At 36.6% G+C, this 17,284-nt stretch overlaps 1 protein-coding gene across 1 annotated transcript in view; it reads left to right on the top strand.

The window, feature by feature from the left end:
* The window catches only part of rgs3a (regulator of G protein signaling 3a), a 197,069-nt gene extending 182,726 nt beyond the window's left edge, over positions 1-14,343 (top strand). The window contains exons 21-24 of the mRNA XM_087790739.1: positions 9,030-9,131; positions 10,736-10,797; positions 12,572-12,738; positions 13,741-14,343. Coding sequence (XP_087646865.1) covers positions 9,030-9,131; positions 10,736-10,797; positions 12,572-12,738; positions 13,741-13,941 — 532 coding nt within the window. The 3' untranslated portion in view covers positions 13,942-14,343. The remainder of the gene's footprint in view (positions 1-9,029; positions 9,132-10,735; positions 10,798-12,571; positions 12,739-13,740) is intronic.
* Positions 14,344-17,284: the final 2,941 nt, after the last annotated feature.

Raw genomic sequence — 17,284 nt, 5'->3', positions numbered from 1 at the left:
GACCTTGACTTCCTGAGCACTTTTCTCTCTCCTTTCACCTACTGTTTTTTTTGTTTCTTCCTTCCTTTATTTCCGTCGCCTCACGTCTTCCTCTCATAGCCGTGTTCCCGTGATTGTCCATTATTTCTGTACGACTGCTCCGCTATGATAGGTATTGTTTATGTTCAGGTGTCAGGTGGTGGATCTCACAGATGTGTCACAGCAGGGGTTCATGACCTTTTATTACCTTCACATTAAAACAGAAAACTGATATACATTAAAAAGGGCATCACACCGTAACGCTAAAAACTTTTTTGTAAATTAGAAAACTTTAGAAAACTTTTAAAATAAATATTCGCTATTTTAACGCCAGCATTTTGACGTTGCAAGAGTCTCTGATATTACTTTGTGGAAAAATCCAGTTCCTTTTTTTCAAAATAAAACACTCTTCATGCAGTAATAATCAACACAAGACAGATTGTGTGTTGGCTGTGCTAAAAATATATATTATGAAAAACATTGAACAACTTTAAAACATGCTTAAATACTTTACAAAAGTCATTTTAAACTTCAATATATATATATATAAAGGAGTGTAGTCTCTAAGGGACCGTTCTCACTTTTGTTTCCGGTGGTTTGGACATAATGTATATTGAGTTATGTTGAAGGAACTATACACTACTATACATTTACACTGTTATATAAGCGACTACTTTCCATTGTGTCAAAGTGTCATTTTGACATTTTGAACAGATACACTTTAAATATCTGCAGAATTGTGAAGAGTGTACCCACTTTTGTGATACACTGTAATCCCATATTTATTGACAAAAGTCTTTGTATACAGGTCTCTATTCGATTTGATGAAGTTCATAAATATTGTGATATAATATGTAAATATAATATAGTGATCATTTAAGGACAGGCGTGGGACCGACTCGTCATGCGCTGCCATGTATTTTTGGGACCGTCTTGATCCGTGTGTGTTTAAATATCACAAGACTGTGGATGTACAAACAGGATTAGAAAAGCGCGAGCAGCAATAAACGGCGTGGAAGAGAAGAAGAAACAAACTGACTCAGAGGTTACAGAAGGACGACAGAAAACGTGCCTTTGTTTACTCCTTTAATCTAAGTAGCAAAGAGAGAGGAGAAGAAAGACAAAAAAGGGCAGATGTTTTTCCAAGGAAACATTTTTCCAGTGTGTTTTTGCTATTTATTTCAATGTTGAATGCTAAAGCCTTTTTTATAAATCAGGATTTTCCATAACAATCAAATATTTTGAATTGCTTGAAGCAAAGCTAAAGACCGGGGGTGATACTATGAATACAGAGCTATTGGCTACAGTAAAAACAGAGTTAATACTTCATAGAAAAGCTCAACATTGAACTAAAAAATTAGCCTTGTGAATATGATGTGACTTCAGCTCCAGGAGGAACACTCTAATATTGCAGGATCATTTGTATCAATTAGATATTAAAAAGCTATGCTCTAGTAGAAGAACTCACATTTGTCCAATCCTTAAATCTCTTCGTTGACTTTCAGTTTATTTCAGGATCAACTTTAAAATTCTGGTTCTTACTTTCAGATCTGTTCATGGTCAGACCTTCCATCAGTAGATTCTGATCCAGCCTTACAGCCCAGCTCGGGCTCTGAGGTCTGTGGATCAGAATCTACTGATGGTTCCTGAACACGCTTCCGGACCAGAGGAGAGAAATTCTTCCAGACTGTTGTCTCCTAAGCTTTGGAACGATCTCTGTGTTTGATGATCTACTGACTCCTTCAAGAAACATCTTAAGACATTTTTTATTCGTGCAGACTTTTCCTTGATTCTCTGAGACTCCTGTGTTGTTCTCGGTGTTATCTTGATCTTTTAAAGTATATATTTTATTGGGTATTGTTTTGATTGTTTAAGCGCTTTGTGACCCTGGTCTAGAAAAGCGCTTAACAAGTACTACTTACTTACTTACTTGCTTACTTACTTACAGGTGAATTGCTTTTCCGTTTTTGAAAGATCCCAACTTCCTGTTTCGGACAGCATTCACCTACTTCCTGTTTGGGTCATAGTATTGATTGATTCAATCATAAAATATCCAGAAAATTATATTCACTAATGCGATTTTTTCTTATGATAAACAGATCTTCTGATGTAGAAAAACTTCAATTTTTCAAGTTCAGTCAATCCCATCGACTTCCTCCTGGAGTTCGAGCCTTATCACATTCTCAAAGTCTGTCTTAAGTCGTTGGAATTTTCGGTGGAAATTGCTTTTTGGTTTCATGAAATATGGATAAAACAACAAAGAAAATTTGTTGAGATGAATGATTTCAAATGTATCCAAACAACATCACTAGTTTTTGGGAATACAGTTACAGTACTGTAAGTAAAACCAGTATATATTTGAATCCTGTGGTGGGCACGTTATATACCGTGACTGTTATTAGGGGCCGTCAAGTCAAAATAAAACAAAAAAACAAAAACAAAAGGAAAAAGAATAAATAAAAGGAAATTCTTAAATAAGCTTAATCTAACTGCATACTATTTATTAATTTTAATATGCATTTTATTGAAGGATTCTAAAAGATTTTGTGAATTTTTAATTAAGAATAAAGTATATCAAACACATTATGCCATAAATTAAGTAATATTTGACCTTTTAAATAATTACGGATAAAAGTAAAAGAAAGAAAAAAACAAAGAAAGAAAAATAAGAAGTTTCACGTAAAGTTGTACTATTAATAAAATTGGTAGATAACCATCGGAAACATTTAAAAACGGTCGGTTTTATAGTATTATTTTGACCTCACACGCCTCGAACTGCCATATTTTTTACATTGATGCTTACAAGTAATACTGCAGAGAAAAAAACATATAGTACTACAATTTGTGCCTGATCCTAAAGACAGGTCAGAGCTTTTAGTAAAAGTTTCTAAATGTATTTTGGCTCTAAAGGTAGAAGTAGTTCCAGTGTCGTGTTTGTCGTCAGCTCCGAACACCAAGAGCTGACAGTCGTGGTAAACATTTTTTTTTACGAGCACCACTGTAACCTGTCCAGGCCTCATGTCAGAAACCGGTCCTTCCCCACCATTGGTCGACCCCAGGGTCCGCCTCCGCCAGACCCCCGAGACTCTATAAAGCCACAGCCTCTCGGGGCTTTGAGGAATGTGATTGTCAAATAAGCCCCGGGGGCCACAGGAGCGGCTTCCTGACGGACGAGTACATGCCGACTCTTTTACCCGGACCTAAGGGGGCGTCCATGTTTCTCACCATGGTGGATTTCTCCGAGAAGTACCTGGAAAGGTGAGGATCCGTGGTAGTCTCGTGGTTAGGGTTGTGTCGCTCTCTAAGACGCCGTGACCTCTGCGTGGAACTGATTTGACAGTCGCTGTGAGGGACAGGAATCCCCGGCGGAGCCTCAAGCACTCCAACTATTTGAGAGGAAGTGGCTTCGACTCCTGAGCCGAGGCTGCCCCTCTTACTTTTAATACCCAGCCTGGATTTCAAGAATAGGAGTCACTCATGTGGTCTGTGATGATGATGGGAACAGAAATAGTGTTCGCTCTTTTTTTGGACCGAGGTCTTGATTGACTGCGGAAGACAGTGGGTGTTATTCGTGGAGCAGATTTAGGACAGTTCCCCGTTTTGTTGATCTTCTAGGAACAGATGAAGCCATGAATCTTCTTTCAATGGATTTGTTGTCGACTCTTGAATGGTTTAATTACGACTCATTTCATGTTTTATTGCTGACCTCGGGCTTGTTTTTTTATCGATTTTAAAAATAACTTTTGTATCTTGTGATTTTTACAGACGAGACAAACTAGCACGCAAGTTAGATTAGCATCAGCATGAACAAGTTTTTTTATATTATCTTTAAAATGATTATATATTATGTATATCATGTGTATTCCTACCTATTTAGCATATGCTCATATATTACACTATATTACGTTATAGTCTTTATATATTAATATATTTGTATTTCTTGTATAACTAAAAGAATAACTAAAAAGGTGTAGGACAACAAGTACTTTACTTCATCCTACTTCTTTTTCGAACTACAAGGTTTTGTTATGTTTTATTTTTTATTCTACTTTTTTGTTTAAGTGGTGTTTTTTAATTTTGTACATCCAAATAATTTACTAATTTTTTTGTTTGAAAAAAGTTTGAAATAAATAATTTAATTCATCCAGATTAAACATAAACATACAGTACATTACCAATAAATGTATTTCTTTACGAAAGTAAACTTAATATTACATTTATTTCGGAAATGTTTACATTTTCCTTAACATACACAACTGGAGAGACTACACAATAATTTACCGTGAGATAAATCAAATTTTCAAGTGGAAAAAAAATACTTAAACTACTACAAAAGTGTTTTATTGCATTTGTGTTGTACATGTTTAAATGTGACGATCAGGTCCAAAAAAGCAGACAATAGTTTATTTTCTAGTGTGTAAACATGTCAATTAGTCTGACCACACTGTTTATTTTTCAGTTATTATTTGTGTATTTACCGCCAAGTGGAACTCGTGGAGTTTTTTTTAATGAGTTACTGAGAACTTAACCTTTGACCTTTTGTACACACAGACATAAATAGTGCTAAACGTTGCCACCGTCCTGTGTCTTCTACAGTCCCGACGACGACTGTATTTGGGCTTCGTGAAGCCGTCCTCGTTGTCACGCTAAACAAACGATAAATCAAAAAAAAGGCGACGCGTCCCGTCGTCATCTGCCGTGACTTTCTCGTTCGTTCTCCCCGAAGGTTCCCGGAGCCTTTCCCTGGGAGTGCGGCCTACATCCAGGACTCCAGGAATAGCCCGCGGCGGCTATTAGCGTGCGCGATAATGTGAGCCGCGCAGACAGGGAATAGGAAGAGGGCAAGCCTGGAATAATTGGAGAGTTAAAATACTTCACACCTCTTCACTTAGAATGTTATTGTTGCGACCAGAGTGTCGGGAAGTATAGTCGTAATGAAAGTGGGAAAAAAAAGTCTCCAACCGTCACATTTAGTACTTAGCTGTGACTAGGTTATTAAGTTGTATTTATACATTTATTACTAAGAAAAACATTCCCTTACTCAAAATAAAGTATCAAAGGTTATATGAATACATGTTGTTTGTGTTTGTAGTTCAGTGTAAAACCACATGGTGGCTCCTCAAAGTATGAGTCTCAGATCGTAAGACGTACTGTAATACTTTCCGTTTCGAACGCTTGGCACGAGTCAAGAGTGCAACATTCCTGAAGTGTTTAATAGCGGCTTTGTTGATTCTGTGAATTCACAGATCATGGCGGCATCATGACCCTCGGGCGCTGAAACAAATGTGTCAGCAGGTTCTCAGGTTGGGAACCTGCGGTGCCGCCGCCGCCGATGTAGATAAGCGGAGCATGAGTCATCGAGTCGGAACATGTCGTTCCTTCAACGTCGAAAAAATGTATTATAAACTTTTACTCACACATGCTTGAGCCACGACATGTAGTTTATACTCCCGACTGTTGTTTTCTACGGTAAATAATTAAATAAAAAACGTTTTTGTACATAATACTTTTCAAAACCATATCATTCACCTTTAAAGTAAGATTCGTATTTTAAGCTACATTATGCATCAGCTCGATACCGTGCTAACATCGTTAGCTTATGATAATAGCGAAGCAACTTTAGCCTTTAGCCCTTAGCCTTCTTTTTTTATGTTGTATCAGTTACACTACAGATCATGTTCATTTTTAAGCTATAGTTTACAGTATATAAAGCAAAATTAAATTAAAAAACAATTGCAATGGCAAAAGAATATTAAGAAGTAGTATGTTCTTGAAATTTTAATTTTGTAAAGTAATGTGTTACACCTGAGCACAGTAAGCTACGTACTAGCTTAGTGTGTTATAAAACATTGATACGTTACGTGATATATTGCGGTTTTCTTTTCCATGAAACTATCGATATTCGACAGCACTATATTGAGTTTTACCTTTTCCATTTTCGGCTTTTTAAGCGTATGTGTTACCTTAGTTATTTTAAGGTTTATAGTTCAATACAGTGCCGTAAAATAAAATAATTATAAACATTTTTATTCAAGATAAACATTTATTCACACAGTGTTTATTTTTATGTTGCAATTAACAGTCGTTACATCCTCCCCAGTTAAAGGAGTATTGAATTACCACAAGATCCCAGTATGACTGAGGACGAGAGGATACAGTCGACTCCAGCAGCTTTTAAAGCTGATGTTTGGACATATTTAGGTTTAAAAACAAATGAAAGCAGTTACGACTTCGTCAAGAGTCATGTGGTCTGTAAATTCTGCAACACCAGAGTGAAGTACTCGACAATACTACACATATATCCTTGTTACTACAGTATCGCAATATATCTTATCGTTGCCCATCATACGACAGATTCTTGCCCTCGCTACATAAAGTCTTTCTATTTCAATTACATTGCGATTATCGCTTCATTTACGTTGAAGCTATTTTCGTCCATACCTGCTAGTTCAACAGCTATAATTATACTTGCTATGCTAACTATGCTTAAAATCCGGTTGCACAAGAACATAACTAAACTTGTTAAGGAAAGAAAAACAAGCTTTATTAATTGAATTTAAGAAGTGCAACGATCTAGCTAGGTTAACACTCAAGCTAGTTTAGCATCTTGTTGCTTTCGCATTAGCACGTTAACCTGAATGGGAACTTTCCATCGGGCCCTTTGCTCTCCTTGAAGTATGATGAAGTATAAGTTGCTTAATAACCTTCTATGTATTTGTAAGAGAATAATCGAGCTCACGTTCTTGTATCGACCGGTTTGGTCTCGCTCACCTGAACCAGATGTTCAAACGTTCAGCGGTGAATCGAATGAGTCACAACCATCTCACATTCGTCATAAAACCAGGGACAGGAAGCCGTGAATCACGTTTCTCAAATGAAAAGTCAGCAGGTTACACTCGCACAAATACTTTCTGCTTTACAAACTCACAGCATGTAGACGTGCGTGATCCAGCTTTCTGAGATCCGGGGTTACTGGAGAAGTAACCTGGACAGTGAACAGAGGACACACTCACGGATCTGCTGCAGGAAAGTTACATGTCTTGACATGATCAACGGTTCCAATGGCTTCTTCAAGGACTGGCGTGAATGCCGTCCTCACATTAGATGTGTGTGTGTGTGTGAGACGATGTGTGTGTGTGTGAGACGTTGTGCGTCCGACCTTGTGTGTGTTTAAAGTGGTGAGTGAGTCGACTTTGCGAGACTCCAAGAGGCCTGTTTGTGAAGGAGGCGAACACAAACATGAGCCATGTGAGTTGAGGTTAACATTTACATGGAAATGTCAGTCTGTGCAAGCAATAGGTGAGCAAAGAATTGATCAGTTATATGTTTAATAACTTGGAAATAAGTTGAATATTGTAGGATTGAGAAATTGAGAATTGTATTTTCATAACTAACTTGGAGGAGAAACTGTTATAGATTTTTAAGGCTAAACTTGGTCAGCTATTTAATTTTTTTTTTTTTTTAAATGAACCACTTGCATAAATTGTAGTATTTGTGGTTCACACAAGCTAGACCAGCAGACATTATCATTCAATTATGATTTAAAAAACAAAAATTCCTACGTTTAATGTCATTTTCCTAAATTATTGTTAGTTACTGTAAACACTTTTGGTTCATTTAATTTCATAAATGATGATCAACCAGCCCAATTTTTAGAAACGGCTCATAGTAATCTGTATTATTTTGTAGTAATTTGGATAGTATTTACTGATAAGTACACATTTTTCACATGTTTATATTTGTATTTACATTTCACATAATAATTATTTTTATTGAAAAGTGCCTTTCGTGACTCTTAAAGACACTTTAAAGGTAAAAATAGAAACATTAAAATCACATAAGACAATAAAATCACACAGTAAAATAAAAACCATTTGTCGAAAGCCGTGAATAAAAGTAGAAAACGACACATAAGGCGATTAAAAGCTGTACTATAAAATCAGTACAGTTAAAATTGATATTTATGCATGTTTTAGTGTTTGCATTTAATTATTTAGTTCTGGATTCAAGGCACATAATGTTAAAAACACTTATAAATTATTATTGTAGATGTTCTTGAAGTTACTTTTAAAATATATGTTCTTGTACGTTTTAAAATATCTTATATATCATCATATTTAAATAATGTTCTCAAAAATCTATTTTTATAATTTTTGGGTCAAATTCTTGAGCCACATTTTCCCGGAAAAAGAGATAAAAGAACGTTTTTAATTGTCAATGCCTGCAGATGAGCTATGAAGTGTCATTTTGTTCCTCTGTTATCGGAAGATTTCGTGAGGCGCGTTTTTTTCTCGTCTGGATAATTTGTTCAATAGCACAAGTGTGCAAAAAAACCTGCATCTCCTAATCCATCCTCTCTGGGGGAGCTGGTGATGAGACCGGTAACCACACACACTCTCACACACACACACACACACACCTCTGAGCCGAGCTATTAGCGGTCCCGGCTAATTCACGGTGGAAATCAAAAGCAGGGACTCAGGAAATGGGTGTCGAGTGAGGTCACATCCCAGCGAGGCCCTCCACGTGCTTCAGGTCGGGGAGAAGCCAGGACGAGCACCAGGGGGATTATGGGAAATGAGGAAATCTCTCCGTCCACGGGGACCGAAACTTCTCCGGGGGGGGGGGTGGCGTCCGGTGGCGGTGAGACCTCGGTGGTCGGGCGAAGTGGTCCGGAGGAGTTTGTCGGGAAGGTCAGCGCCAGCTTTTCGGGGGTCATCTTTCTCCGGGCGGCGGAGGATGATGAAGAGGAGGATGGAGTCTCCCTCCTCCTCCTCCTCCGCCGCACAGGAACCTGCCGACACAAACCTCATCCTCCCAGATTGACAGGAGAGCTGGCGGAAAAAGGAGCTTTTTTCCTTTCCGGGAGAATATTATGTACTGAAACTTCCTCAAAACTTTTTCTTGGTGTCGCTCGGATTTTGAACTTGTTTCCACGGATTCTGTGACTGTGTGGGATACTCACCTTCATGTCTCTCTCTTTTTTTTCTTCATCTCTCCTTCCACCTTAGGGCCAAAGACATGAAGAATCGCTTGGCTTTCCTGCGGAGGAGGAACGAATCTCCAGGAAGCAACGCAGCCAGCAAGCTAGACAAGTGTATGAAGTCAGTCAAGTAAGTGACCACTTCCTGACAGCGTGTGTGTGTGAAGGCGTGTTTTTTTTTTTTTCTTTTTCTTTTCTTGTTGTCAGCGCCGGCTCAGGTCTCGCCACAATGACCTGGCGCTGGAAAAGAGAGACGAGTGGGCAGAGATCACAGTGTGATGTTAGTCTACATTTAAAAAGCTAGTGAGGTCATGTGACGGCTACTTTTAGTTTTTATTTCTACTCTATTAATAAATCTCAAAGTGATGTAACTAGGATTTTTGTTCAATTTCAACTTAATTATATATTATATTTACTTATTTATTCTGCATGCATTAAAATGCCCATGTTATTAACATTTTTTATTCTTTTTTTGTGAAGAAAAAACCCAAATAAAACGCAGATTTTTGCGAACAATATTCAAATACAGTGATTGTCATCGATGCACGTTCTCGAATAACAGACAATTATCCCGAAATTAATATCAAGAGCATCTAAATAATTCCTATTTACGGTGAGGTTGCAGTTTTTATTTTTACAATATCTCCTTGAAATCTAGAACTGATTCAATTTTAATCATTTAATGATTTACTGCAAACGGTACAACATAAAAAAAGGACATGATTTAAACACAAACTTTAAAAGAAAAGTGTATTTATTGATTAAAACGATGCATATTGTTACAAATTAATACAAGTTATGATCATTTGTATTAGAAAATCCTGCAGGTTACTCATAAATAAACCAAAAGTTTGTACAGTAACTCATAAATATTGCAAAAATAAGGGAATTACAGCAAAAAATCTAAATTATTAATGTTTTAATGATAATTGAACGCTTCTGTCTGCTGCTCCAGACACACAGTGTTGTGTAGAACCAAATAAAATCTGCTGAAACAACGGATTATCACACAATATAAATAAGAATAACCGTTTCTTACATATCATACGCGAGTATTACTGACGCTACAGGCCTAATATTATGATACAATAATGAAATATTGCAAAATAAGTGTTAACTAACGCACAAATAAAATCATCATTGTGCAAAAAAATGAATTAATTCAAATTAACGGAGCTAATATACATTGATTTTAAAACATATGATAGTGTTTTATTATTTTAAGTAAGAGACTGAAACCAAAACAGTTTGAAGCAGTTTATTCCAAGCATTGTATTCATATTTAACACTCAATGTTAATTCAAAAGTTAACTTAAAATCATGTTAAACTTCGATTCAATTAAAACGTGGCTGACGTTCCAGAATGCAAATGCTCTTCAGCTCCCCTCAGTTTAGAACAAAAGCCTCGAGATGTGGATTGAAGGAGAAGAAAAGCGGGTGAGACTCAGTCTGAAGCAAAAGAAGAGAGAGAGAAGAGTAGAGAAGAGGGGGAGGGGCTTTCTAGTTGTCCTCGCGCTCCTATTGGCTGCTCTAAGCTCCTCCCCCTGTAGGGCTCAGCGCGAGTATAAAAGCTTCCTCCCCCCTCAGATGAGACACATTCATGGCTCTGGAGCGACACTAGATACTTTAGACTTTCTTATCTCCAGCTCTCACTCGGTATCTACGGATGGGTCACACAATGAGAAACCTGGCAGAGATGGGTTTACTCAAGAACCGATCCGCTTTCATCTGCAGGCCCACGCCCGAGGAGGCGCTCAAGTGGGGGGACTCTCTGGACAAGCTGCTGACGCACAAATGTGAGTTTTCCCATCACTTCCTCCCTTCATCCTCCACTTCTTCTTCTTCTTCTTCTACCTCCATTCCTGCTCTTCTTTACTCCTTTTTTTTGAGATGATCTCCTGCTTATCAGGGCTTCATGGGAACGGACGCCAGTGGGTGGAACCTTCTTCCTGCCATTCTTTTCTTTTGCCCTTTTTTCCTCTCATCACCAACTTTTGTGAAAAGAAAAGAGAAAAGAAAGAAGCTCCGCAGGAGGTTTTCTTTGTGTGTTTACAGTCAACACAGCTCATGATAATGTTACTTTGAAACCGTTTTATTCACTTCTGGAAAAGAAAACTAGTTAAAGTGACTCATGGTTGTTGCGTTTTGAGCAATTCAATCTTTTACCTTTTTGTTCCACAGTTTCCAGCTCACTTTATGTATAAAACACTATAATAGTAGTTGTTTTAAGAATATACAGTGGTTAAGTGTGACGAATACCTTTTATTACTCTTAATAATAAATACGTTAAGCATCATTTTAATTGTGCAAATCTTTTATTTATTATTTTTTTTTTTTTTGCACAGTTTTCATGACACTGTATTTATAAAACACTATAATACTAGTTATTTTTTAGGATATACAGTGGTTAAGTGTGACGAATACCTTTTATTACCCTTAATAATAAATACTTTTAGCATTATTTTAATTGCGCAAATCTTTTTTTTTTTTTTGTTGCACAGTTTTCATGTCATTGTATTTATAAAACACTATATTAGTAGTTATTTTACGAATATACAGTGGATAAGTGAGACGAATACCTTTTATTACCCTTAATAATAAATACATTTAGCATCATTTTAATTGTGCAATTTTTTTCTTTTTTCTTTTTTTTGCAGTTTCCAGGTCACTGTATTTATAAAACACCATCAAATATTTTTTTCTAAGAATATACAGTGGTTGAGTGTACCTTTTACTTATTAAATACATCTATATGACAATAAGCATCATTTTAAGTGATATTATATATTTATGATTAAATACATTGTAATTATGGTTTGTTTTCGTAAAGCATCTCGTGACACCGAGCGTCTTAAAATGCTATAAATAAAACATTATTTATTATTATGACATGTCGCTTTTTTTTGCAAGTTAATTAAATATTAAATATACTTAAGCGTTTTTTTCCCTTTTGCATCTTGTTTATTTGCAATAAGTTAATAAGTCATGCAAAAAATAGTTTATACAAAAAGCCATTTTTAACTGTTTTTATTGCAATAAATATTTGTCTTACAAATCCACGTCTATGCAGGTATATCGAAAAGATAGAATAGTTCAATTTGAAATTAATTTTTTTGATTCAAATTCAATATATTAAATGATTGAATTCAGTTTTTAAAAAAATATATAGAATGCACTGCTTAAAAAATCGTTTTAAATGTTAAATTTCAATCTTCTGTCAACACTTCCAAACACGTCTGTCAACAAAGGAGTCGCTCGCGTCGGTTAATCATCGACATGATCATCAGAACATTTCATTACTTTCTGCACCTTTGTTGACATTATGGGATAAAGAGGCGGCGATTATGTCATGAGCTCGCGGCGGCGTCAGCGAGTAAGTCGTCGCTCGTGTGACGTCGCCCGACTTTACACCCTTTGGCCTCGGGCACATGAGTCATGACAATCAAAACCTGGGCTATTTTTGGGCGGCACAACCCAGAGGAGCGATTGAGCTGTAGGGAGGTTGCCATGGCGCTCTCTCCTTGTTTATCCTCCACTCATCATCTTCTCCTCCTTCTTCTTCCTCCTCAGACGGCCTGGCAGCCTTCAGAGCGTTCCTGCGCACAGAGTTCAGCGAGGAGAACCTGGAGTTCTGGCTGGCGTGCGAGGAATACAAGAAGGTCAAGTCGCAGTCCAAGATGGCTTCCAAAGCCAAGAAGATATTCGCCGAATACATCGCCATCCAGTCGTGTAAAGAGGTGAGTCATCCATAGATGCACATATGTATTACTGTATATTATATATACTGTATATATCTACACACATGTCTCAGGGAAAGTTCCGGGGATCATTATCCTTGGACACACGACGAGTCAAGATTTTTAGCAAAAATACTCAGTGATAAGTCCATAAATTGTATTTGATACTTCCTTTATCTACACTCATCACACACAAAAAAACAAGATTAAACATACAGTATCGAAAACACCATATTGACAACGAAAATGACAATAAATACAATTATAATAAATGTAACAATAAACGGTAGTACAATTTTACAAGTTTTGAAGTACCGTTGGGAGAAAAAAACACACATAAAATAAAAATGGCCGCCTGTATTTCCTTATATTACATTTCATCATCTTTTTAAAAACTTCTAGAATGACTTAATTTACTTGCTCTAAAACAGAATAGCACTTTTCTCCAGATAAGACTTGATAAAGGTCTTTTTTTAATGCATTTTTTCCCCCGAAAATAAATGTTTTAAAATCTCTTGGAGTCCGAATAAAATAAGTGGGAAAGGCCTTGAGTTTTGACGCATTTGTACCACAAACCGACAACATTTACATCAGTTAAAAAACATTGATAAAGTTAAATGTCCTCAAATAACTATTAATAAAAAAGTTAACAATATGAGACAAATACAAAAGTACTCAGAAAGTGCGGACATCCAGACTATTGTTGTTGTTATTATTACTATCATTATTTTATCAAATCTAATTCCTTTGCTTAATAGGAAAGTATTAGAAAACTGAAACTTCCCCTCATAACAAACACATTTAACAAAAAATAACCTTTATTTTCCTGACAGTTTCATAGTAACTGTTTTTGAGTTATTTTGCTGGCATACAGAATCCTGATAATTTCCCGTCATATTGTAGTAGAGGAGCAATTCGACTTAAACCAAAAAACGCGTAGATGACACTCGAACGAAAACGCTTGCGAAACTTGACGATCTCTCTCTCTGCTGCCCCTCGCAGGTCAACCTGGACTCCTACACCCGAGACCACACGAAGGACAACCTGCAGAGCGTGACGCGGTCCTGCTTCGACCTGGCTCAGCGGCGGATATACGGGCTGATGGAGAAGGACTCGTACCCCAGATTCCTCCGCTCGGAACTCTACTTGGACTTAATCAACCAAAAAAAGCCCAGCTCCACCTCGACCTCCTCGTCCTCGTAGAAAAAAAAAATGCAGAACTCGAGAGAGAGTTTGTTTTTTCGCGAGTGAGGGGGTTTCTCTTTGTTTTGCCTTTTTTTTTTTATTTACGTTGTGTGTTCATCATCACGTTGTCGAGCGAGAGGATGCGGCGCCGGATTAGAGGTTCACACGAACGGACCTGTGACGGAGTGTGAGACTGATCACTGTCCTTTATTCGTTTAAATCTTTTAAATGTCTCTGTCCAGTTGTACTGGAGGAAAAAAAAAGGAAGGAGTTCTCAGAGAAAAACCCTGCAGACATGAAGACAGTCCGGTACTGTTCTGTCACTTACTTTTCTTCTTTCTCTTTTTTTTTTTTTTTTTTCCTCCGTCACTGCGTCATCCACATCCTGAGCTGTCGGTACGACACAACAATAAGTGGAAAGGAGAAAAAAAAAAGTAGAGGCACATGCATCCACTCCTCCCGCTTCTATAAATGGCTTTTTAAGACGAGCGTGGAAAGAGGCCGTTAAACAGCGGATGAACAGATGGACGCAGCGTAAATAGAGGACGAGAGCGAGAGCTGTGAAGAATCGCAGACCTCGGCGAAGAAGTCACGCGAAAAAAAACAAAAGCAAGGACCCGAAGAGATCCTTCAACCTTTTGTAGCTGATCCTGGACCATCCGTGGAAGCGTTCTCAGGACATTGGTGCATCCAGATTTTTCTTTTATATCGGCTTTTTTTTTTTTTTTTTTTCAAAGGGGGGGGGATTCTGTCACTCCCCGCGGTCGACTAGAAGTTGTATAAAGAATATTTATTTAGTTTGCTGGACTGCTTCACCCTTTAAAGGCACTCGGCTTAAAAGCTCCTCTTTAACCACCACACAGGTCCAACGCTGTCCTGGATTTAAGTGCAATATTTTTATTTTTTTATGTTATTATTATTATTATTATTATGTTATTTTGGTTTAGAATTTGTACGGGCAATGTGGGGGGGGGGCGGCGGGTGGCTGGGTGGGGTATCTGACAACCGGCTTGAGCTCTGTATTAACTATTGCAAGAACAAAAAAAACGATAGAGCTATAAAGTTGACTTTTAACGATGTAAGACTAAGTAGTTTGGACGGATTTCGAACGCGACTCTTTAACTGTGTGAAGCCGCCGGCAGCGGGCAGCCGGGGGCGGCGTGACGGTTTGTAAATACGATTCTTTAAGAAAAAAAACAATGTTGATAACACATCGGAGGAAAAACAATTCCTATCAAATAAAGGATCGAGGTCTCGGCTGGTGAGGCTCCAGCTGTATCTTATGTACATACAAGAGACTGAGAACTATTAAGATGTTTTTTTTTTGTTTGTTTTTTTGCTGAAAACACCGTGAGCGACACACGCTGCTGCTCTTCATCATCCTGGTCATACACTGCAAGAGTTTTTTGTTCTTGAATGCAAATTATCATTCTCACTGTTTACAATTAAAGATGCATCTCCTACGATAGCGAGTGAAAACAGTAGAGTACATTTGGTGTCAATGCTAAAAAAAAATAATAAACAAATCAACTAATAATATCATGTCTGTGTCTTCTTGTTTTTAAAGAATGTTTTTAACTGCTTTTTTTTTATTTTCACGAACGTGAAAATCCACCTCCTCTGGTTGTGGGTCCATCCCGTGGTTTCCGCCCCCAAAAAGAGAAAGATTTTTAACGAAATCCTAAAACGTTCATCGTGCTAGCATGAGCTAAAGAGAGTCAATGCTAAATAAGATAATATTTACAGTGTCCCAGAACATTGGAAATTGTAAGAATTAGTTTTAGAATTTTCAGCATTTCTTTCGCTGAAGAATTGTTTTTTCTCTCCACGGTCCGTCACAAGTGGCGTCAGATGTGGGATGCTAATAATGGCATATGATTGAAAACACTCAGATTCAAGAGGTCATGATGAACCGGTTCAATCCCGCATACCAAGGCTTTAAAGTTTAATGCAAATAAAAAAAGATTTGGGAAAAAAACATCAATAAAATGACTGAAATAAAAGTAAATAACTCAATCTTAATGTACTTTACTTTATAAAGTAATTTAAGCCAGATTTAAAAATATATAAATGACAGAGCTAGTAAAAAATAAATCAGTTCAATTGTTTGTTTTTTGAATTATGAAAAAATAAATGGTTAATTATTATTTTTTGTTTCAATATTTCTATTGGAAAACTGGAAAACGACAAATTATATCAGTGTACATCACAAAACTTTCTTTGACTTTTTCCTTCTTTTTTTTTTTTACACACATAGAAAACAGAAAACAAAATTAATTAAAAAACAAATCAATAATAATACAAAAATAGAAGGAAAACAAAAGGACAATAAATGGTTAATTTACAAAAATGAACGCAAGTGTATTATTTATGAACCGGATTGATCCCGTTTTTTTTTAAATGATCACATGACTCTCGCGCAACCAATCAAAACGCGGAATCTGTGAAAGTTTGTTAATAATTTAAGGTCATTTACGATGTAAGTCAAGATTGTTCTGGTGTCAGAAGGTGATTTAAAATCCAAACCCATGAACTCAAATCCTCCAAATAAAGTGAGTACATCTGCAGCTTTCATGTATTTGCTCGTGTGTAGTAAACTTGTCTCACTTTGACTCATTAAAGCTAGCTCGCTAGCATGCTAAGCTAAGCTAAGCTACAAAATATTTATCTTTTATTTTTTGACAACATGTCATCGCAGTGAAATAAAGTCCCATCTTTAATGGTAAATGTCATGTTTTGTTCCACGACTAAACGCTTAAATGGCTTTTACAAGCAGATTGTAAAACAGGTTGTGTTGTTTACACAGTGGGTGTCAATAAAGTTATGCAATTTTTACAGCTATAGCTGAGACAGAGATAAGAATAATATGACTCGTGGTGTTGATACTAACAGATGATGATTGAGTCAAACTTGTGTTTTTATTACAAGTAAGTTGCAGATCTTGAATTAGTTATTGGTTTATTTGCAGTTGTTCTGTTTTCATTTCAATCTAATCTCTTCAAGAGTTATTATACAACGTATACATGTTTTCTTTGTATACGAAGTACACATACAATCGTATAAATTTTGCTTTAAAGTAGAATCAACAATTTTTTTAAAGCTGTAGTCAATTCATAAACAATGGTTCGCTTAGATTGGCGACGTACACTTAACAAGAAGAGTTACAAGCAGAATAAAAGCATGTGATTTATAATATAGAAGTATAGGAAATTATTCTACTTCCTCCCTAAATAAAGATAATAATAATTTAAAAAAAAATTGTTTCCCCTTTTAATAATATGAAATATTGTTTAGTGGTTTGTGCTAAATAACAAAAATACACTACAATAAAATACAAAATGTAAAAAAAATGAATGATAAA

This window comes from Callionymus lyra, chromosome 5 (assembly GCF_982586985.1).
Source record: "Callionymus lyra chromosome 5, fCalLyr1.hap1.1, whole genome shotgun sequence".
NCBI lineage: Eukaryota > Metazoa > Chordata > Actinopteri > Syngnathiformes > Callionymidae > Callionymus > Callionymus lyra.
This window is presented reverse-complemented; position numbering and strand designations above follow the sequence as displayed.